This window comes from Hemibagrus wyckioides, linkage group LG23, assembly GCF_019097595.1.
Source record: "Hemibagrus wyckioides isolate EC202008001 linkage group LG23, SWU_Hwy_1.0, whole genome shotgun sequence".
NCBI classification, from domain to species: domain Eukaryota; kingdom Metazoa; phylum Chordata; class Actinopteri; order Siluriformes; family Bagridae; genus Hemibagrus; species Hemibagrus wyckioides.
Genome location: NC_080732.1, coordinates 18,009,128 through 18,033,115, shown reverse-complemented (window position 1 = coordinate 18,033,115; position 23,988 = coordinate 18,009,128). Strand labels below are relative to the sequence as shown.

Here is a 23,988-nt window from a genome sequence, read left to right as displayed (position 1 = left end):
AATCCATCTTTAAATTTATTAAGGTATTTTTGTATTTATGGCTTTCTTGTCTCTTGCACATTACTGTATTAAGAACTCACTGACTGATGCCCAACTAAATGTTTTTGATAATTCAGTTTGATTCTTTCAGAAGTAGGAATACTTATTTACGGGAATTATTCACAGATTTCCAGACCGAAGTGTTGTATATGAGGTTTTGTATGCAGTCATTCATATCACTTTTAATAATACATAACACATTCGTATTTTGTGTAGTTCTGGAGATTCACTCTAACGGGAGAGTCAATATGACTCACCTTGATTGAATCGACTCTTTAAATGAATCGATTCATTTAAACACGATTCAATTCAGGTTGGACTCAGTTCAGCACCACAACCAGAATGTTATTTAGCACAAATATACCTCAACATTGTGAAAAAATGTCAAAAAAAATCATTTATTTATTGATTTATTTTTAAAAAGGAAGACGAAAAAAGAAAGAACCGATTCGTTCACCGCGAGTCACCCTTATCAGCTGTTCGTTCTGTACATACGTACGTGTGACGTCATCACGCACCATCATCTGCTGGGGTTTTACAGCGTGACAAGCGGAGGAGAGAAAAACGGAGGAGATGCTTTAAAAAAATAAAATAAAATAAAAAACGCCACAGTTTCAAAGACACAAGGTAAACATTTAATAAGCGATAAACTTGTTTACAGTCTGTTTTAGTGTTTTATTTATTTGTTTTTTTTGTGCCGGACCGGAAACCGTGTTTGTTTATATATTGTTTATATTAATGCGGCACAACATGGAAGCGGTAATAATCTCATTATGGTCTAAATTATAAATTGGTAAATAATTTTACTTGGATTTCGTTTCATTTCGTTAACAGTCTGAGTGAATAGTGAGAAAACGGATAGAAAGCGCAGTGTTTGCGCAGCTGCTGTTTGGCTACAATGCAGGTGAATGAATTAATGATGAATGGAGGCCTTGATCACGATTGTGCGCATGCGTAGTAGTGCGAAAGGGCTGCTTTCTAACTGTCTATACATCTGTATACTTTTGACAAGGGCCAAATTGTCAGAGAATCTCCAAAGCAGCAGGTCATCTGGTTTGTTCTCTGTATGCAGTGGTGCTGCTGCAGTCTTGATGCAGAGTGTGTGTGTGTGTGTGTGTGTGTGTGTACTACAGGTTGCCCCAAAATTCTCTACACATTTGCGAAATGAACAACAAAAGATCTTCTACATGACTGTCATTTTTTTGTGCCACAGAGTCGTCTCTGTTTCTCACGATGGTCTCGCATTAACACACCTGGTGTGTAATCACACCTCGAATGCGTTCCTTTAAATGATGTTTCTGCTGTATCGTTTCCTGTGCACAGATCTGTTCCTTCTTTCTTCTGAATCATACCTGCTAAATCCCCAAGAATCTGCCGTTGCTATAGAAACGATCATGTATCAGAACGAATCGTTAATATAAACCTGCGATGAAAATAAATAACCACGTTCTGACCAATCGAGAATTCAACAGTGCAGTGATCTATGAAATAATCTAATCCTGTGTGTACATCATTCATTTGTTTGTATATTTCTTCTCTTCCAGTTCATCCGGAGACATGGACAGCGGACACTAGTACGTGTTGTATAGATGATTACTGAAAATCAATCATTATAGAGAATAATGATGAGTGATTTCTCTATTAATTCGTGTGTGTGTGTTTAGCAGCGGTTATGCCCGGGAGTACTTTGACCGCTTTGTCCAGAGTCAGGACTCCTCAGTTGTGAATAAATTTCAGCAGAAATACTGGAAGACCAAACAGACGCTGATTAAAGTGACGGGGAAGAAAGAGGACGAGCATGTGGTCGCCTCGGACGCGGACCTCGACGCCAAACTGGAGGTGAGAATCGAGCGACGGCTGAAATGACACTTTAAGATCGAATCAATCTGAGTCACTCTGACTCAGTAACACTCATTTCAGTTATTTTCTTACTGCAGGTTTTTCACTCGGTGCAGAGGACGTGCATGGAGCTCCTCAAAGTGATAGAACAATACCAGAGGAGGATCTGTGGTACGTAGAGATTCAGACGTCTTTAAAACCTCAGCTCTGATAGAAGTACATCAGGTTTACGAGACAAGACCCAAAAACATCTAGTGTTATCAAACTTGCAGCATTTTTATTTTAATCCCCTTTAAAGCTCTCTCTTTGTAACGAGTTTCACTCATCCTGGTGTTTCTCCCATTTCTGGAATCAGCTTTTGTCATGAAATCCAGAGCTGCCAGGGTTTTTTTTTTTTCCTGGATTTCTCTTACAACGGAGAATCTTTCCAGCTTCAGTCCTATTTTTAATTTCAGGAACAAAAAGATGTCGTACGGAGTAAAATCTGGTGAATATTCACAATAATGTGTGAAGTGAAAACTACATTTTCTGTTTTATTTTCTGTAGTGAAAGCCGCTGATTAACAGTCTTTTCAGACGAAAACGAACACTGTGAACAAATCTGTTAGTGTAAAAAATAAACACATCATGATCATCGTTGTCACATTTGAAATCTGTGTATTTTTGGGTCCCTCTTCATACACTGATCAGGCATAACATTATGACCACCTGCCTAATATTGTGTTGGTCCCCCTTTTGCTTCCAAAACAGCCCTGACCCGTGTGTTCAGCCCTGATCACTGTGTATTCTGACCCCTTTCTATCAGAACCAGCATTAACTTCTTCAGCAGTTTGAGCAACAGTAACTTGTCTGTTGGATCGGATCACATGGCCCGGCCTTCACTCCCCACGTGCATCAGTGAGCCTCGGCCGCCCATGACCTTGTCACCGGTTCACCACTGTTCCTTCCTTGGACCACTTTTGATAGATACTGACCACTGCAGACCGGGAACACCCCACAAGAGCTGCAGTTTTGGAGATGCTCTGATCCAGTGGTCTAGCCATCACAATTCGTCCCTTCATCAAACTTGCTCAAATCCTTACACTTGTCCATTTTTCCTGCTTCTAACGTCAACTTTGAGGACAAAATGTTGACTTGCTGCCTAATATATCCCACCCACTAACAGGTGCCATGATGAGGAGATACTCAGTCTTATTCACTTCACCTGGCACTGCTCATAATGTTATGCTTGATCGGTGTATATTAATGCACATCTTATGTGTTATTGTTCAGTCCCTCTAGGATTTCAAAGTTTTTTGGCCAAAAATGCTCGATTTATGATGATTTTTTTTTTTCCAAAATCTGTAATGCAGCATGCAGAGTATTTTTAGGTTTGGATTTTTTGCAGAAATTAGTGAAATTTAACATTTGCTGACATCGTACATTATTTATTGTAACTCTAAACAGATAAAAAGCATGACGTTTCTTTCTTTTATTGGTGATAAAATGTGAGTGTTGTTAAATTGTTCGTGACATTCGGTTATAGGAAAATAATCATCTTTGTGGTTTTTTCAGTTCTGTCTCAGGAGGAGAACGAGCTGGGACGCTTCCTGCGCTCTCAGGGCTCTCAGGACAAAAGCCGAGCGGGAAAGATCATGCAGGCCACGGGGAAAGCTCTCTGCTTCTCCTCTCAGCAGAGGTGTGTGTTAAATGAAGCCACACACACACACACACACACTTGTGCATGGACTACAGAGACAGCATGCTGAAATCTGCTTATTATTATTGTGTAAATAAACTTTTATAAACTATTTATTGCTGTTTATTTTTCTGGATGTGATATTTTTAAAGATATAATGCTGAATATATTTCAGTATAAATTAATAAATAATGACGGCTGGTTTTACAAAATCTCAAGCCATGCAAACTCGTCCCTGTTATTTCCCGAGAAATTATGTCATTTTTGTCAGAAACGGTCCGGTCTGCTGATCTCTGCTCTCTGTAGGCTGGCGTTGCGCGTCCCGCTCTGCCGCCTGTACCAGGAAGTGGAGACGTTCCGCTACAGAGCCATCTCAGACACGTGGCTGACCGTGAACAGGATGGAGCAGGCGAGGACCGAGTACCGCGGAGCTCTGCTGTGGATGAAGGACGTCTCCCAGGAGCTGGACCCCGACACGCACAAGCAGATGGAGAAGTTCCGGAAGGTCAGTCACACCAGGACGCATGCTCTTATTGTGGAATCCTTCAGATGACCATGAGTGTATCACGTGTTAGAGCTAAAGTTAAAGCAGCGGTTTCAGCTGTTTCATTTCGTCATTTCAGGGCCTGAAAAATGTCACCTGGATCGCGGTAATATATACAGATATTTTTTTACCTTTTATTCATTTTAAGGTGTCGTTCAAATCACATGATTGTTACAGATCTTGAAAGAGTGAAAACCTAAACACACCCAAGATACAGACCGCAGCTTTAATGTAAATTGTGTATGTAAATGAAAAACTGATGCTGTGATAATGAATTCATGGATATTTTTAGTTCTGTATAATATGTTGGAATTTTCTAACAGTTACATGCAGATTAGAAGCAGCTGATTTGATGGTGAAATGTTTGTACTGAATCTGTAAATTTGTGAAATCTGTGTGTGTGTGTGTTTATGCAGCGTGTTATTAGTTTGTTATCTAAGCAGCACATCATGATCTATATTGTGTATATATACACCGATCAGGCATAACATTATGAGCAGTGAGAGGTGAAGTGAATAAGACTGCCAAATGTCAGAAATGTAAATGCTCCTCTAAGATCACAGCATTGAACCCATTATTATAATTTATTTTTATTAAAGAATTACACATCAGGTGTCCTTAAGAAAAGTTCATTTGTGATATTACTTACATTATGGCAGGCTGTAATGTACATGGATCAGGCATAACATTATGATCAGTGCCAAGTGAAGTGAATAAAACTGAGTATCTCATCATCATGGCCCCTGTTAGTGGGTGGGATATATTAGGCAGCAGGTGAATATTTTGTCCTCAAAGTTGATGTTAGAAGCAGGAAAAATGGACAAGTGTAAGGATTTGAGCGAGTTTGATGAAGGGACACATTGTGATGGCTAGACCACTGGATCAGAGCATCTCCAAAACTGCAGCTCTTGTGGGGTGTTCCCGGTCTGCAGTGGTCAGTATCTATCAAAAGTGGTCCAAGGAAGGAACAGTGGTGAACCGGTGACAGGGTCATGGGCGGTCAAGGCTCACTGATGCACGTGGGGAGTGAAGGCTGGCCCGTGTGATCCGATCCAACAGACGAGCTACTGTTGCTCAAACTGCTGAAGAAGTTAATGCTGGTTCTGATAGAAAGGGGTCAGAATACACAGTGCAGGACGGGTCAGGGCTGTCTTGGCAGCAAAAGGGGGACCAACACAATATTAGGCAGCTGGTCATAATGTTATGTCTGGTCAATGTATTATGGAAATGTTTTTAAGTGGCACCATGTGATGTTTTTGTCATGTTTTCTCCCCATGCAGGTTCAGGCTCAGGTGCGTCTCACTAAGACCGGCTTTGACAAGCTGAAGAACGACGTTTGTCAGAAGGTGGATTTACTGGGAGCCAGTCGATGTAACCTGCTCTCACACGTCCTTACTAACTACCAGGTGAGACGCTTTGTCCTAATCCACTTTAGAGAAACAGTTCACGTTTGCATGATACAGCCATGGACGTCGTTTAGTTTTTGTCTTTTTCTGATTTTCAGACTACGTTGCTGCATTTCTGGGAAAAAACCTCTCACACCATGGCCGCCATTCACGAGAGCTTTAAAGGCTGTCAGCCGTACGAGATCTCGGGGCAGAAGGTCAGAGCGTTCACCACGTCCAGATTAACAAAAATAAACACTTATAAACACACGAGATCAGGACACGTGGAAACGTGTAAATAAAGAGTGAAGAGTGAGTGTGTCTGTGTACAGGGTGTTTACTGTAACCGGTTTCAGGACGTAAACATTAACATTTATTATTAATTATCTCAACTAACACCTGGACCGAAATTATGGCTTATTTTTAGGGCAAAAAAAATTGTAAGTTAGTGATTTTGGTATATTTTACTGTTAAAATTCAAAGCTGTTAAAAAAAATGTAATGCCGCAGAAAGAAAATGTAATAAAATAATTAAAGTAATAAATAAAATGTATTAAAATATAATAAAGTAAAATAAGAAATATTGTGAAAAAACAATACATGAATAAACATGGTAAAAAGATAAAAATATTATATAATTCTATAATATAATTATTGTATGTATTACTTATATAATATAATTATTATTATATTTTTATTTATTTATTTATTTATTTGTTTGTATATGCAGGAGAATAAAGGATCTGATCCAGGAGCAAAGAAACGGACAAAGAAAAAAAGCAAGACGAAAACAGAGGAAGACAGATCGAGTCCCGCCTTAGAAGACACGTGAGACCCATTTTCTCCTGTTATACGTTTCCCAGTTTCTTGAGTTTAACGTCTGACGTGACTCTTCGCTGTGTTTCCAGGCTGATTTCAATAGACGAGGATCAGAATCCGGACACGGACCAGACAGGTAGAAATCAAGCATGGGTCTGAATCACAGAGAAATAAAACCCTACAGGACGTGCTGTTGGGGGAAAATAATCACCCTCAGGGTGGTAAAAAGTCCTAAAAGTATAAAAAGTCCTAAAAGCCTGAATATAAATGATACGATATGATCTTTTATTGAACATACAGCTAATAAATGTCCTGAAAGCAGCTGATTTTTAAACGAAGCCGTAGAAATGTGGCGTGATCATCAGGCGTGTGTTTAGGAGCCGGTGAGGAAGCGCCACACGGAGAGCTCAGAGCTCAGGACAAGGACGGACTGAGCATGCTCACCGAGATCTTCAGCTCTGCCTCCGTAGAGGACGCAGATTTCTCCCGGGAATGGAGGGACGTGTTCGGAGAGGACGAGGGCGCGGACGGAGGGACATCTCCGCTCACAGATGCTCATCCTGAGGAGGAAATGGAGAAGGAGGAAGAGAAGGCTTCGTTCTTCCTCCCGTCCAAACTCCTGGACCAGAACATCCTCAACCTGCAGTCTGCAGCCTCGGGTAGATCAGATTCCCTGACGTCAGTTAGATAAAGAAACAACGTTTAAAGCGTTTGATGCGTTAGTTACTGCTTTTGTTAGTGACTGAAGAGAACTAAACACGTGCATTGATATTAGAATTATTATTAAAAATAATAATGATGATGAGTAATAATTTGTAAATATTGCCCATTCTAGGATGGATTTTGGGTAATCCCAAAAGCTCCTCAGGGCCGAGTGATCAAACTCCAGCAGCCAGTCAGATCACGTCCAAACCGTCAGCAAGAGGTACGCCGCAGGAACACGTGACACGCCTGATCTACGTATCAGGAATATTTATTACGTTTTTATCTAAACTGATAACCCAGTTATAATAATCCAGTTAAACCACAGGCTTCAACTTTGTTAAAAATTAATGGTCAGGATTCACCAGATTCTTTATTTAAATCCTAATTTAGACTTTCAATTCAATTCAAGTTGATTCGATTTGTAACAATGGACATTGCAGCTTTACAGAAAAACAAAAAACATCCTAGATGTCAGACAAAATCATCCCTAGTGAGCAAGCCTAAGGTGACTGTGACAAAGGAAAAACTCCCTTAGATGATATGAGGAAGAAACCTTGAGAGGAACCAGACTCAAAAGGGAACCTCATCCTCATTTGGGTGACACTGGAGAGTTGTTGTTGATCTTTCAGTTGCTGCCTATGTGTGTGAGGGGTCACCACAGGGGGTTTTTACACCGGATGCCCTTCCTGATGCACCCCTCCCATTTTATCCGGGCTTCGGACCGGCACTGCATCCAGTGGCCAGGGCTTGGGCACTGCCTGGGAATAGAACCCGGGCCTGCCGCATGGTAGGCGAGAAACCTACCACTGAGCCACTGCAGAGTGTGATTATAAATTATTCTAAACACTGGAGAGTGTGATATGAACAATGTCCTTTCTGCAGCCATGTACAGTCAGTTGTGTGATGCAGATACAGCATATGTAGAATGTTAATGATCAAGTGCATCATGGGTATTTACACCGGCTGTATAGAAATCCACACAGTATACAGGAAATAACTTCAACAAGAGGAAACGTCTGAATAGTGTCGAGTCACAGGATGTCGATGGTGTTAATCCCGGGTCCGGATTTTAATCCGAGGTTAAGATTTAATTATTGATTTTTTTAAGCCATGTATAAAAAGTTTTTAATTTAACGACAGTCAGAAGACTTAGTTCTGTTTTCTCTGTCTGTGTGTGTGTGTGTGTGTGATGTACAGACACTAGCGAAAGTGTGAAGGATCGCTCTGCATGGTTCAACCTCTTCGCCGATTTGGATCCCCTCACCAACCCAGACGCAGTCGGCAGAACAGACAAGGAGCACGAGCTCTTCACTGCGTAAGAGCAGAATCCTCCCGCTAGATTTCTGTCCACTCGGCGGCCGTCTAAGAGACGCTCGCTCGGACGAGGAGAGACACGAGTACCAAATACAGATCGCTGTTTTAAAATACAGTTTAATTCTCATCGAAAGTGGTTCAAATCACTCCATGTTGATATCAGACATAGATTCAATTTGGGATTGATGGAAATTTACAAGTCCACTTGACCCGCTAACGTTTCTTTACTCTATAATAAGAACATTTCACACATTTCCTAGACTTGTTGTTATAACCATGTTATAACAGCTGCATAAACGATTGATTCACTACTTCCGCTTTTCTGCTCGTCCGTTATCTGAAGCACTTTAAGGACTCTAAAGGATTATTTTCCAGTATAATAATCCCTGCAGAGTAAAACAAAAAAAAAAAAAAAAAAAATCTCATGCTGAACCAAAAATAAATCATGTTCATAGGCCATATTTACAGCATCATAACCATGAAAAGAAAACATTCATAACATGTCATAATGGCATTTATTTATATTTATTTATTAAGAAGCATGTTTATTATTATGTTTGTATCAACGTTACGCGTTATGAACTGTCATGAGCATTATGAGTAGTGTTCATAACACATATCTCGCGTTATAAGACATTATATCAGTGTCGCAGGAATTCCAAGTGTGTGATTAGTTTCAGATATTTTCAATTATTATTCCTTTCGTATTCTGTAAGTAAATGTAGTAAACTTCATAGAAAGCATGAATATAGGTGGAATAAAAGGTTGTTTAAAATAGAAATGTCTGTCTCGTGCGCTTGAGTGCAAATGATTATGGAGCACCAAGTTTTAGGGATGAAGATGATTTTATTTGTATGTCTGATTGGCCAAAAAAGTGCTGCATTGGTGCAAACAGTCAGATCTCAGTGTGATTGGATAAAAGAAAGTGCACTATTGTGAGATTTGATGCTCTAATCTATTTAAAAGTTTCTACATGTTGGTCATGAGAATGCTCAATTCAAGTAGGATCGATTTGCTAAATTTCACTCCTCCTGGATGTTTACGTAAAACAGTATGATCTGAGTTGATGAGCAAATGTTCAATTCAATTCAGTTTTCAATTCAATTTTATTTGTGTAGCACTTTTAACAAAGAGCATTATCTCAAAGCAGCTTTACATGAGAAACAACATAAGAAAACAACAAACATATAAACAGACAAACAGTCCTAGATGTTATCCCAAGTGAGCAAGCCTGAGATGACTGAGGCGACTGTGGCAAGGAAAAACTTAGATGGTATGAAGAAGAAACCTTGAGAGGAACCAGACTCAAAAGGGAACCCATCCTCATTTGGGTGACAGCGGAGAGTGAGATTATATTGTGCATGTATGTGTAGTCAATTGTGTGATGCCGATACAGCATGTGTAGAATATTATGTAAATTAATAAGGAGGTTATTGTCATCCACAGCGCTGTGTTGTTGTTTGATAGCTAACATGCCACAGAATTCCACAGAACTAGTGTAGAACCGCAACTTTTATTTTGGTCAGATAAAACAAAACCAAAGGATATTCTCAGAGGAGTCTATCCAATACCTGTATTTCTGATTGACTGGTCAAATTCAAATGGTCAGTTTTCGGCTTTGGAGTGTGATTAGATGAAACAAAGTGCACTTCTATGTTTGTCTTGATCCCAGTATTGTACTCTGCGAGTTTGAGGGAAATTAGAGAGCAGTGATTTTTTCACTAAAACACAAAGGCTATCCCCTTATAGATTTTTTTTTTAGGTTAAAAAGTTGCATTGTTGAATTTTCCTGAAATTCACGCCATACATCAGGGGGGCAAAGACTAATCTGTGGTGTAAATTTGGCGTTTTTGTCATGCTCTAAAGCTGAGATCCGAGGCTCTAATCTATTCAGTGGGTTTCTGCATATTGGACATTGCAGACCTCTGTTCAAGTAGAATTGCTAATCCTACGATCGCTAAATTTTTTTACCCTACATGGACGGTAGGATTTGTAATGATGAGTAGAAGCTGTTTAATAGCTAACATTTCAGAGAATTCTACAGGAAGCTAATAAGACAAAAAATATATCTTACTGCATGAATGGATCCAAAACCTGTGTATTTGAATGACTGGTCTAATTCAAATAGTCAGATCTCAGCTTTGGGGTGTGATTGGATGAAACAAAGTGCACTGTTGTGATTGTCTTGATCCCAGTAACATACAAGGTGAATTTGGGGGAAATTAGAAAAAGCTGAATTTTTCACCAAAACACAAAGGCTAACTAGATTTTAGTGTTTTTGGCTGAAAAAGTTGCAGCGTTCAATTTTCCTGAAATTCACACCATATATTAGGGAGGTGAAACCTAATCTGTGGTGTAAATTTTGCATTTCTATCCCACTCTGGAGCTGAGATCTGAGGCCATAATCTATTCAGTGGGTTTCTGCATATTGGACATTTGAACTAAAATTTTTTACTCTACATGAATGTTTACTGAAAACGGTAGGATTTGTAATGATGAGCAGAAGCTGTTTAATAGCTAACATTTCAGAAAATTCTACAGGAAGCTAATAAGACAAAAAATATATCTTACTACATGAATGGATCCAAAACCTGTGTATTTGAATGACTGGTCTAATTCAAATGGTCAGATCTCAGCTTTGGGGTGTGACTGGATGAAACAAAGTACACTGTTGTGATTGTCTTGATCCCAGTAACATACAGTGTGAATTTGGGGGGAAATTAGAAAAAGTTGGATTTTTCACCAAAACACAAAGGCTAACCCCTTATTAATTTTTTTAGGTTAAAAAGTTGCATTGTTTAATTTTCCTGAAATTCACACCATACATTAGGGAAGCAAAGACTAATCTGTGGTGTAAATTTGGTGTTTTGATCCGAGGCTCTAATATCTTCAGTAGGTCTCTGTATGTTGGACATGGGAGAGCTCAGTACATTGTTCCATAAAACAAGTTACTTACCATCTTTATTTATTTTATAGCAGCTTTAAAACAGTCATTCTCAGAAGGTTGAACGTACCCGGCGAATTTGAGGGAAATTAGAAAAAGTTGAATTTTTCACCAAAACACAAAGGCTAACCCCTTATAGATTTTAGTTTTTGGGTGAAAAAGTTGCAGTGTTCAATTTTCCTGAAATTCCCACCATATGTTAGGGAGGTGAATACAAAATTAGGGCAGAAATGTGGCATTCCTATCACCTTCCACAGCTGAGATTTGATGCTCTAATCTATTTAAAAGTTTCTATATGTAGGTCATTAGAATGCTCAATTCAAGTAGGACTGATATCCAATACCTGTGTGTCTGGAGTGTGATTGGATGAAACAAAGTGCACTATTGTATTTGTCTTGATCCCAGTAACATACAGTGTGAATTTGGGAGAAATTTTAGAAGGTTGAATTTTTTCACCGAAACACAAAAGGCTGACGTCTCAGATTTTTTATGGTGAAAAATTTGCGTTGTTCAATTTTCCTGAAATTTACCCCATGTGTTTGGAAAGTAAAGGCACATCTGTGGTGTAAATTTGGCATTTCTGTCGCACGCTAGAGCTGAGATCTAAGGCTCTAATCCGTTCAGTAGCTATCATACTACATGAATGTATCCAATATATATATATAGTGTATATCTCTGATTGATTGATCTAATTCAAATGGTCAGATCTCAGCTTTGGAGTATGATTTGATGAAACATAGTGGAGTATTGTGATTGTCTTGATCCCAGTAATGTATTCTGTGAATTTGAGGGAAATTAGAAAAAGTTGAATTTTTCACTAAAACACAAAGGCTAACCTCTTATAAGATCTTTTGTTTGAAAAAGTTGCGTCGTCAATTTTCCTAAAATTCACACCACGTGTTTGCGAAGTGAAAACTAATCTGTGGTGTAAATTTGGTGTTTTTTTAATCACACGCCAGAGCTCCGATTCCTTCCTTAGGTTTTAGTGTGTCTGTAGGATTTCTCTCGACGAGTTAGACACAAAAAGGTACATATTGAACAGTTATGCCCTTTACTTTTAGAGTGGGGTTTTAAATCTCTCAGGGGATAGATTGGACAAGACAATTTATTAATACTAAAACTTTTATCTTAGAATTTTTTTAAATGTAAGTATTGAGTGAATGAAAACATTGAATTAATCTCAGACTCAAAAAACCGTCGTTGTCGCCACCTAGTGGTGCAGTCACGCAACTTCACAGCACAACCAGCAGATGGCGGTGTTGCACAGTTCACCTGTAGTAGCGGGAGGAGAAGATTTTGAACGGTGTTGCTCACCTGGAGAAGGCCATTAAGCTACAGGTGATACTGAAGGTGCTTAAAGGTAATGATTAAGAATTTTTTTTCTAAACTTTGTATCAGTTAAATGGATGAACATGTTTATCGTTTCGTATAAAACTCTAGTCTAAAGTGTTTTCAGTCCAACCGAGCAAGATATCCAAACAAACCACAACTAAAGTGTTTGTTAAATTGTTTGTTCATAGTTGTTTAATTTTTTTAAAATGTTTTCTGAGGTTTTTTCTGTATTGGTATCTTCTTCCTGTAGGACAAAGCAAATGCCTTACACATAGCTACTAACTCAGTTAAAAAAACCTTCTCAGTCTTAGTCCCTACATGTAGAAAAGCACATTATTATTTACTGCCACAAGAAAGTATTTCTATTTTAAAACATTATTTTAAACAACAAAATAAACGTTAAAGTATTTGAGATTTTTGATTTTGCACATTTAAAACAAAATACTCTGAATCTAAAAATAGATTATTCTTACCAAGTACAGCATTTAGATTTGGATTTATTAGTGCTTAGTTACATGTTTCTAGTTTTAATTTATTTATTTATTAATTTTTTTAAAATTCATGCTAAAGAAAAAAAAAATCGAGTCGATGGCGATTGTAGGTTTGTGGAGGATCCCTACAGAACATAGTGCTCTTGATTTTATTTACTTGACCTGCTTACTTAAAAATAAATTTAGGGAGGTGACCGGTGCTTAAGAAGCAAAAAATAATTTTTTTTTTTTTTTTAAATTCCAACAAATAAAAAAATAACCCACTTAATTCTAAATATCCAGTTTTATGTAAAGTGTTTTCAGCTCTTTTTATTCAGATATTCATACTTTAAATTTCTTTAAAATTTTAATTTATTGAAGGAATCTCTGGTGTTGGTGCTTTGCAACAGTCAGAGGTCAAGCAAGTTTTTCTCTCGTTTTCTTAATTAATTCTGTTACTTTTAAGCTAAATAGCTATACACAGAACATGTAAATACAGTGGAATGCAGAATCCTGCTATAGATCCACTGTGTTGTGATCATGTTTCTAAAAATTACATACTACACCTTTAAATCCTGTAAAAATTATGTATTTTTCTTTAACAGTAAATGTCCATTAGCCATTATGGGGTGTGTGTGGGGTGGGGTTCTATCCCATGAGACTAAAACATCACCACTTGACGGTCTATGACTGTTGCCTCCACACCAGTTTTTACACACAGCAAAGCACACACACACACAGAAGGCAAAAGAAGACACTGAACTGTTCCTCAAAACTGGACTTTATAAACAGAGGAAAAAAAATCGAACAGAAATCTGTTACCATGTGCTGCACAGTCATAGGACAAATGGGTTTTTTCTTTTAAATTAGAGTGCTTCCAGTTGGCACTCAGAAATAGCCATTCATGTGTAGGACCTAAACCCTTGTGAAGACACGCTTCATCAGGCCAGAGTACTGGACCACTGCATGGCTACAACCGGTCTGAGGGCACCAGGTTACCTGTCGTGTCCAGCTGCATGCATTTACAGGTGCATGCTGAAACTGGACACTCACTGTGGTCTCTACAGGAGAGAGGAGAGACATTTTAGAATACAGGTATGTGCGTGTTAGGATTCTCTCAAATTATATATACACTATATTGCCAAAGGTTTTGGGACACCCGTCCAAGTAATTGAATTCAGGTGTTGTTTTTCAGGGGTTGGACTCGGACCCTTAGTTCCAGTGAAAGGAACTCTTACTCCTTCAGCTTCATACCAAGACATTTTGGACAATTTCATGCTCCCAACTTTGGGAACAATTTGGGGATGACCCCTTCCTGCTCCAACATGACTGCACACCAAAGCAAGGTCCATAAAGACATGGATGAGTGAGCCCAACCCCTGAATTTAATGAATGATGAGTGTCCCAAAACTTTTGGTAATATAGTGTATGTATGTATGTATCGCTCTCACACACACACACATTTAAGGAATCAACATTATTATACAGATGAAAAGTAAGAGTATGTTTTGCTCATTAAGAAACGTAATTAAACTTTGAATAGATTTTGCACTTGTGAGTACATTTGTATATATAGATTATTTCATTTATTTTTCTTGTCATCTGAAGATGTCTCTGGCAAAATAATTTCCTTCAGGATTAATAGTTTTATCTTATCTTAATTTGTTTTGCTGTATTAAGATAAAAAGTAATGGTTTGTTAATAAGGCAATTCATTAAGATGAATATCTTAATGAACATATAAATAGATAGATAATATATATCGATAAAACATTATTTATCTGTTTATGGTTGCATTTAATGATGTAGATAATGTTACTGCGCTGACCTGAACCAGCTCAGCATGTGACCAGCATGACCTCCGTGGCGACAGTTGTGGCACCAAGTGAACCAGTTGTTGAACTGAGCGAGCTTCTTATCTCTCGGGAGGTCGACCTTCTCATCAGACTTTCCAGTGCCTGTTGAAAGTCGTGAAACTTCATGTACATGCTTCTGGTTTGATTAAATGTGAAAATAAATATATCCTGGTTTTAATGTGTGAGCTTGGATTTTTAATTTCGCTAACACCATAAAAGGTCTTAGCTAGCCGTGTTAGGGCCTGTACTAGAATGCCAACAGAGTAGAGTTTAGTGCTGATTGAATACCTGTACAGGACGACACCGGTGTTCCCATGTTCATGAGGCAGAGGGCGCAGCGTGGCAGCGGTTTTCGGCAGCCTGGACAGCTGGTGACCTTTGACTTGGTGGGCGAGCCGCTCACCCCGTACTGGCTGAAACCTCGGCCCTGATGGGGCATGGCTGAGCAGCTGAACGATATGGACTTCCCACAGAAGTTACAGCTTACAAACACCTGCACAGGAAAAAAGAGGGACATCATCATGTGCATGCGAGGACAACACTTATTAGCTCATTATTATTATTAGCTCAAGGGAAAAAAAATGACTTCTTACCTGAGCAAGAGGTTTAGAGCTGGGGTCGAGTTTGCTCCTGTGGATGTCAAATTCGGCTCGTTTGTGCCAGAACCTCCAGGCGTCCAGCAGGTTGCGGTAGTTCTCGATCCAGCACTGTACACGTGCATCCTTCACCACTTCAACACTAGAGCCCTAACACCACACACACACCACTGCATTATCCCAGCATTATAAAGGCATAAGACTCACTGAATGTACATAAATTACATAACATCCGAGTTTAACTAATTAATAAATAAATATCTGAAAAGATCTCTTGTAAATATCTTCTTAGAATTTTTACTTGAGCATGACGACATGAGCTCGTCCTACCCTGAGCATGCAGAAACTGGCGGTCTGCACGTCTCCTGTGCGGTCCACGTAGCTCTCCACCAGATCCACGCCGTCCTTTGTCAGACCAGTCAGCAGAATGCCCTCTAGGTTTCCCGCCTCCTTCATCTCATTGGTCAGTTTATCGATGTACCGGGACAGCTGAGACGAAATTGAATAAATAAATACAAATAATTGGAAAAAAATTAATCTATTAAATTTTTTTTACATCATTAATAGGACAAATTCTGGGTACAAATAAATAAATCATGATCATTTTAGTAATAAAAGAAAGATGACGACTGATAAACCTATTAAAATATTTAAATTTATACTGAAAATAAAATGCTCAAATAAATGTAATAAATTAAATAAATAAATGTCCATCTTTTAAATAAGAGCACATCTTTCAAAGCAAATTTGTTTAAAATATTAAAAGGTTTTCTGAAAAAAATGAAAAATATATCACCTAATAAAAATTATTTAATATTATTTCCAGCATAAATAAAACAATCTGATGTTTTGGAATATATTATTATAAATATATAATAAATAAACAAACACGCTAATAAATGATTATCATTGAGGAACCTTACCTGATTATCATTGAGGAACATACAAGCGAAGGCCACTCTGTCTCTCACAGCCACACGACTCTCATTCTGTTACAGACAAATCCTGACTTAAAGCCACGTTCATTCATTGCATGAAATACTGTAGGCATCATTGTGACGTGTTACGCACCAGCACCGCGTCATACGCCCCTGGTTCACTGGTCAGGAAGGCAAACATGGAGCACAAGTAGGGCTTCTTCAGCTGCAGTCTCAGCGTGCTGCACATCTCCCTCCACAGAGAAGCTTTCTCGTCTGTGTATCCAGACAGAGCCATGGCCACCACGTTCAGGTTCAGGTCGGCTGGATAAAACATCGACACGGTGAACGCTGCAGGCGGTTATTACTGCACACAGGTTGTGTTATAAAGTCTCAGGGTGTTTAAAATTAGAATTTCTGTATTATACACAACTTAATTAACTTGATTGTATTCATTTTAAGTAGTTTTCAAGGACAGGGATTCTCAGGGATGTGAACATTTCATACAAGCCATCTAATGACATTCGGCATCTTACACACAGGTGTTGTGCATTAGAGCACAAGTGTGTACACACACACACACTAACATTTCAGTGTAATTCTATAATAAGCTGATGGAAAATTATAATCAGCCTGTTATACTGTAAGATCCGCAGTTAAATTTTCATAGTAATTCTCCATCCATATATATTTGCTCCATTTTCACAGAACAGAAATCTCTCAGCATCTGTTTGTGATTTCTTCAACACATTTATTTTAGAGATCAACGACTCATTTAAGAAAACTTTAACACATACTGTGTAGAGAAAACACAATACCAGCATTCCTTTTCTTTCGACAGCTCGAGTATCAGCTGATATTCATAACCACCTGAACTCTTCTAAGCTTTAAAAATATTTTTGAAACCGTCACAGTACAGGGAAAAGACAGAGCTAAAAACATAACCACACAAAAGTGCAGCTTTTTTTTAATTCAGTTACACAGATTCACAGAAAAATTTCACACAAAACCTAATTTTAAAGATAAATCCTAACAAAAAGAAAAATACAATCAACTCTGATCATATGTTCAGATTTATTATTTTTTAATCCAGTGCCAATGTTTTCCTATTTGTTCAGGTCACATTCATTCTTTTTGTCTCTCCCGGATTTCCTTTTACTTTAACTGTTAAAACGTATATGTTGCATAGTCAATAGATAGTTTTGTTGATTGTAATTGATTTCCAGAATGGTAACATATTACCAGATCGATTGTTCCTCACTGAAAAACCTTTACAGTGTCATTAAACTTAACGTAATGTAATGTTAGAAGCCGGTACCTTTCTCTGCCGAGGCTCCTTTTTGTAGGATCTGGATGGCTCGGCGAATGTCGAGGTTGAAGAGGGCCACAGAGGCGGCTCTTTCCCACTCTCCCTCCTGCTCCAGAGACCTGAGGAACGGCTCGACATCGATGTCCGGCCCTCGTCCGATCCAGCCGCACAGCTGTAGAGCCAGGCTTCGCTCCTCGCTGTGGTACTGCACCACGTCTGTCGGCTTCTCCGAGCCTTTCCAGCAGCGCCGCAACTCTGTAGTACCTGAACGGCATAACACATACACAGGTCAGAACAGCCGTGTCATACTCTATACTATTGTGCTGAAATCTGATCTACTCACCAGAGCAGGATTTGACAATATTCTTGATGCCAGAGTAGATCAGAGACTGTTTGTTTCCTTGCTGTCGCTGCTCCATGTCCTCAGTGTACTGCTGCATGAGTGATTCTTATATAGGAAACTTTATATAGAACATAAATCAACCTTCATGAGGAAGGAAAAATCTTAAAAGAGCAATCGTGATAAAAAGTGTCTGTGATACATGCTGCACATGGACAACACTAAATAAATCTTTATCCAATAGTAAAATATGATCAGGGTTGCCAACATTTAAAGGAAATGGGGCGCACGTTATCTATTTTGTGCCTCTATTGCCGAGTTCACATTGCACGATTTTAGCCCTAGTTTTGCAAAATTGCCGACAAATGCTGAGGCATATCGGAGCTCATTCATGTGACTGACCATCACGGAGTGCGAATTACCAAAGACATGATTTGAGCGAATCACCAATGTGTCGCTGCTGCCCGTGAAACATTTGGCATGCTAAATATCTGGACCTGTCGGCTCAAAATCCTGCCGCGTGAAAGGAGTTCTGACTGAAAAATACAACGGCGATGACCTACAGACAATGAGAGAGCAAGATACAGGGCAGCGGGCAGTTCGGGAAGGAGTTATAGACCACAATATCAGCAAGCATTGCCATTTCTCGCGTGCGTTCGATTTGTGAAACGCAGTTTGCGGACCAGACAGAGTTGTCGGAGATTCTTCCTATTGTGATATCATGCGGTATGTAACCTCCTGTCACCGACCCATTGTGCAATGTAAACACAACAGCAACTGAATGCTCCTCCAGATATTCCTGCAGTGTGAAAACAACAATGATCTGTCCACTTTAAAAATCGTGCAGTGTGAACTCGGCATTAAAGGAGCGGTTTGTCAATTTAAGTCCAATCCAAATTTTTGGGGCTAGATTACATGGAAAAAATTGCAGTTTTTCTAAAAGAAAATTCTAAAAGATCTAGAATAACTTTACAGTATTACAGACAGCACCTTTAATTTATGTGATAACCATAATATTTTCTTGAAGATCTTTTTAACACGGAATTGGTGTTTATATTAAATAAGAAGTAAAGGATATAATGTAAAGTGTACCAGAGGGACCTGATCTGAGGATCGTCTCCACCCGCCAGCAAGTGGTTCCTCCACACTTGGACGGTGTCATGGCCGTAGCGTGACTGAGCGCGCTCTCTCATTTTAGTGGCGATGTCTTTCTCGGCCGCTCCGCCATCTCTGACGTCTTCGGCGCACTCGTACAGGTGGCGTCCGCACGCCCAGACGAGATCCGTGGTGGAGCTCCAGGCCAGTGAGATTCTCTCAAACACTGTAAAGTCACTCATGGCGCGATTGGGCGCTACCACCACCATGCGATTTTGGGCGGACGGATGCCAGGCGAAGCTGCTGATCACGCCGTCCGCGCCTCCGCCCGGCTGCACGCCACGTTCGATCACCGTGGGTTCGCTTTCGTCTGAGCCGACGGGCCCCGTGGGTGCGTGCTGCATGTCGTAGAGGCGCACCACGTTGGCATCACGTGTCAGAGTAGCCAGAAGTCCGGTGCGTGTTGGACACCACGCCACTTTGGTGAGCGGTTTGGCTTGCTCGGGGAGCGTGAACGCAGGCTTCTCAAAGCGCCGCAGGTCCCAGATGGCCACCTGGCCCTCGAAGAAAGAGGCCACACGCTCCGGGAAGTGAGGATCCACCGCGACACCTTGTACAGCTTTGGTGTTGACGAAGGTCTTCTGGCTGGTGTTGCGCAAGTCAAAAATGGCCAGATTGCGATGCATTCCGGCGAGCAAAAGCTTCGGATGGTCGCGAGGAAGCCAACAAAGAGACAAACATGCGTCATTTTGTCCAAGCTCATACAGCGGTTTTGTCACAACGGTGCCGGAATCGACGTCTCCAGTAAGACGGAGCTTCTCGGCCGGAATTGCTTCGGGAGAATATTTACTACTGATGTCCCAAATCAAGACGGAGAAATCAGCTCGATGCTTGTCCAGGCCCGCAGCAAGCCAGTTGCTGTCCACTGGGTTCCATGCCAGCGTGTTACACTGCCGTGCGTGCTTGGGCACAAACTCCTTCCCCATCAGATCTTTACATTTGGAGTTATGGCTCTGTCCAAGGCTGGTGAGCACCACTCGACCGTTAGCCTGACCCACAGCGAGCAAACACTCCGGCTCGTGCTTGGGGTACCAGGCTACACATTTCATATACGGCGTGTCCGAGTTAATGGCCAGAAGCGTCGCCGCCGTCTCCTCGGATAGCGGCAGTGCACCAGCTCTGGCCTCTGAGGTGCCGACAGCACCGATTCGGTACAGACTCAGCTCAGAGTCGCAGATGACAAAACGGTCAGCGTGGTGCGGAGACCACAGGATGTCCGGCTTGGAAGCGCTCATCATGACAGGAGTGGGGCCGATGCTTCGTATATATATAAGGAGGGTCTTCAGTGGTTTCTCATATCCCCTTCATTTCGTAGACTCTCAAATGGACAGGTTTGGCACTAGAACTAGTGCACTACATAGTGAAAACAATGTGGTTTGGGACACGGTCACTCAAACCTGAAACTAGACAAGAAAGATCACCAGTGAATCTACATGTGAAGGAATACTCTTAAATGAATTTAAATATTTATATCTGTTCCTTATATTTACATTTTTAACAAAGGTTTATTTACAAAAAAACAAGAAGAAATATACATACACTCAAGCTATTAGTAGTTGTGCTATTTCATTTCTTAATTTCTTTAAATGTAAAAATATACTACAGTATATGACGAGATACATATTTTAGCTTAACGTTAAGGAAAAAAACAGTTTTTACAACAGTTCCCTGTGAATAATTTCGCTATAATCTCCCAGAAATCGCTAAAGAGGTGTTAACATTAGCAGTGGACTGAGAGTCACCTGCTAACCGGCTAGTTATGCTAGCTCTCGGAGATGCTACGCTAGTTTAATGTCAAAACAATTCGGTCTCAGTTTGGAAAACCACGTTGGGTGTGTTGGGACTTCATGCACAAATAAAATGGGTTTTTGTTTTTTTTTTACAGTTTTTACACTTACACTTCACACCCGAACACAACAGCGTTCACCAAGTTTTTGTCTTGTTTACTAAGCGCGTGCTCGCGCCGCGACGTCACGCGCCGCCTTCAAAAGAAAAGTCAGCGCGAGACGCCCAAGCGTTTTCGTTTTCTTTATGTATTATTTATTTATTTATTGTTTTATTTATTTATTTATTTATTGGGTACGTGTCACAGAACCTCCATGAAATCGTATACTTCATACTTAAATTTTCCAAAGCTTTAATCTAAAGAGGTTTATTAAGTAAAGAATGAAACACAGTGTGTGTGTGTGTGTGTGTGTGTGTGTGTGTGTGTTATTCGGTTTTAGGAGAAAGAAATTCACTAGTAAATTGAGTAACTTTCAAAACCTCAAAATGGAGTGTTTTCCTATAACAGAATGCCATGAGGTTTTATTCTTCTTTTATTTAGTAAAGATCTATATTTTATCCAGTTATAGATAGATAGATAGATAGATAGATAGATAGATAGATAGATAGATAGATACTTTATTGATCCCATTAGGGAAATTCAAAAGAAAAATCTAAAATGCAATATATATATATATATACTCACACAAAAAAAAATTAAGAGTAAGAAGAAAGAAGAAAACAATACATATAGATATACTATAGAAATATAAATACAGAATACAATAAATTAAATTAAATAAGGTAGTTAAGTTAAAGATATGAAACACAGTTGTGGATGTGGATGAACTGTGTGGATGAACACAGTTGGCAGTATATAATAAATATGAAGAACCTTGTGAGTGTACAAAAAATGTGTTAATGGTTGTTGTAGTGCAGTGTGAGAGTGTTATCACCCGACACACACAGGTGAACTACTGTAGAAGGTTATTGTGAACGGTATGAAGGGATCTCCTGTAACGCTCTCCGTGACAAAGAATCTGAACGAGTCTTTTTAGAGAAGAGAGCTGCGCTGACTCTGTAGTGTGTTGTAGAGCGGGTGAGATGGATTGTCCATGATGGAGAGCAGTTTGTTCGGTGACCTCCTGTTCCTCACAGACTCCAACATCTCCAGTTTGTGTCCAATGATAGATCCATCTTTGCGAATTACAATGAATTTGCGAGTTACACTAGACAAGTCTTAATACACTTAATAATACACTTAATAATTGTCTTCTTTATATTATTTTTAGAATATGATGTCTGTAACATTTTTAGAATATGATGTTAAAGGTAAACCGAATATCTCTTCATGCTCATGAATATACATGAATGCAGCAGTTCGTTGTTATGTACCTGTACTTTGCAATGACAATAAAGTTGTATCTATCTATCTATCTATCTATCTATCTATCTATCTATCTATCTATCTATCTATCTATCTATCTATCTATCTATATATTCTAAGTTAAATTAACAATTAGTCATGAGAGTGTATGAATAAATAAACATACTGTAGATTGTCCATATGACTAAAATTCATAAAAGATTCATTTAAAAAGATAATGGATAGATAAAATTGGTCTGATACCTGGGAGAAAGAGGATTTTTGTCGGTCTTTCTCTCTATCTCAGAACGAAACTTCCTCCTCTCTGCACTTGAGTGAGCTTCAAAGCCCCAAAAACACCTTCTTATTCCTGTCTTCAGAAGAAATCAACCATTAAACTATACTGACTATAACTGACTACATTTTATAACACAGAAGGAAAGCTCACTGATCCGGTTTGACTCTGAACCCTACATGATTACAACAAAAACAATTAAATTTGATTGTTTGTTTGTGACAATTTAATATCCATAAACCTTTTATTAAATGAATTGTATGGGCACTTACCCTGCAAATTAATTCCGAAAGATACAATAGTTTTCTTCTTATAATTATTTGTTAGAGATGTATGAACAAACATTTCAGGGCCCCTCCCCCGCCCAGCAGCAACTCATTTGGAAGAATCACGACAAACCTGGCAACCCGCAATATAATATATAGATTATGTTGATCATCAATATATGAGTGAACAATTTTAACAATTTAAGACAGCCTGGGGAATTATTTATTTATTTATTTATTTATTTATTTATTTATTTATTTATTTTTATTCATTTATACATTTGAAATATTAAATGTTACTTAAAAAGAACATTATATTCATATATTACAACAAAATCAATTAAACTGACACTTTAATATCCCTAAAAAATTCTTTAAATGATTTTTTTGAGAGCTGTATGAACACTGGCGCGTGATATGAGCATGCAGATTAATTCAGAAAGATACAACTGCTATTAAAAAGACATGAACTTGCCAACCTTTGAACAAAAATTAGCATCACTAGATAAACTTATTAACATCCAGCACACAGGCTGGCATGAGGACCAAGCCTCAAGGGACATTTTTTTTACAGTGACATCAGTTCCCTCAGGATCATAAATAATAGCGTGATTCATCCAATATTACACCAAAATCACGCCAAGAGATGTTCTGCGAAGTTCTGCTGATTTCACAAGCCGTCTGAATAGTAAAGCTGTCACAAAAGCTCTCACACATAACTGCGATCTCATAGTGATCCCTGAGGGAAAAAACAAGTTGTAAAAAATGACCATAGAGCTTTTTATTCTATACTTCACCCCGGTCCTCTGCCCAGCGTAGATTTATGGTTTTCTGCTCCGTTTTGAAGACTCGAGGCAATCTCGTTTCTTTCAAGTTCTTTTCCATGTCCTCCTCCTCTGTTCCTGGCAGCACTGTGGTCCATTGAGGAAGCCCTCGCCTCCAAATTCGAGGAACACAGACTTTTACTGTTACAGCATGTACAAAAATACGGTTCCAGTGAAAACAAGGAGGGAGTAGGTGTAAAGAGGTGTACGATTTCCTTCTTCTCTTTCTTTAAC

At 39.2% G+C, this 23,988-nt stretch overlaps 2 protein-coding genes across 4 annotated transcripts; one reads left to right on the top strand and one right to left on the bottom strand.

Moving 5' to 3' along the window:
• The first annotated feature begins 552 nt into the window (after positions 1–552).
• ica1 (islet cell autoantigen 1) lies at positions 553–9,064 on the top strand. Of its 2 annotated transcripts, none has more exons than XM_058376018.1 (13): positions 553–666; positions 1,584–1,613; positions 1,707–1,878; positions 1,977–2,049; positions 3,432–3,555; positions 3,862–4,060; positions 5,380–5,505; positions 5,604–5,702; positions 6,214–6,311; positions 6,392–6,438; positions 6,680–6,961; positions 7,138–7,227; positions 8,205–9,064. In XM_058376018.1, exons 2-13 carry the CDS (start codon positions 1,597–1,599, stop codon positions 8,324–8,326), a joined length of 1,449 nt encoding a protein of 482 aa, XP_058232001.1. In that variant the 5' UTR covers positions 553–666; positions 1,584–1,596; the 3' UTR covers positions 8,327–9,064. The 2 variants fall into 2 exon arrangements, with proteins under 2 accessions (XP_058232001.1, XP_058232000.1); XM_058376017.1 differs by having other exon boundaries at positions 1,704–1,878.
• A 4,766-nt stretch (positions 9,065–13,830) lies between these two features.
• On the bottom strand, positions 13,831–21,267 carry LOC131344504 (GATOR complex protein MIOS). 2 transcript variants are annotated; one of them, XM_058376846.1, is made up of 11 exons: positions 21,138–21,267; positions 19,163–20,642; positions 18,088–18,186; positions 17,754–18,008; positions 16,590–16,759; positions 16,442–16,507; positions 15,849–16,007; positions 15,516–15,668; positions 15,211–15,415; positions 14,895–15,024; positions 13,831–14,128 (listed from the first exon to the last, which is right to left on the bottom strand). In XM_058376846.1, exons 2-11 carry the CDS (start codon positions 20,475–20,477, stop codon positions 14,038–14,040), a joined length of 2,643 nt encoding a protein of 880 aa, XP_058232829.1. In that variant the 5' UTR covers positions 20,478–20,642; positions 21,138–21,267; the 3' UTR covers positions 13,831–14,037. The 2 variants fall into 2 exon arrangements, with proteins under 2 accessions (XP_058232829.1, XP_058232828.1); XM_058376845.1 differs by lacking the exon at positions 21,138–21,267 and adding an exon at positions 20,779–21,071.
• Positions 21,268–23,988: the final 2,721 nt, after the last annotated feature.

Coding starts and splice junctions, on each gene's coding strand:
- LOC131344504 (XM_058376846.1), bottom strand. CDS start 20,477: ATGATGAGCGCTTCCAAGCCGGACATCCTGTGGTCTCCGCACCACGCT. Junction 16,508..16,589: donor GGGCGTATGACGCGGTGCTG/GTGCGTAACACG, acceptor TGTCTGTAACAG/AATGAGAGTCGTGTGGCTGT. Junction 15,416..15,515: donor GCTCTAAACCTCTTGCTCAG/GTAAGAAGTCAT, acceptor TTTCCTGTGCAG/GTGTTTGTAAGCTGTAACTT.
- ica1 (XM_058376017.1), top strand. Junction 2,050..3,431: donor ATACCAGAGGAGGATCTGTG/GTACGTAGAGAT, acceptor TGGTTTTTTCAG/TTCTGTCTCAGGAGGAGAAC. Junction 7,228..8,204: donor GTCCAAACCGTCAGCAAGAG/GTACGCCGCAGG, acceptor TGTGATGTACAG/ACACTAGCGAAAGTGTGAAG.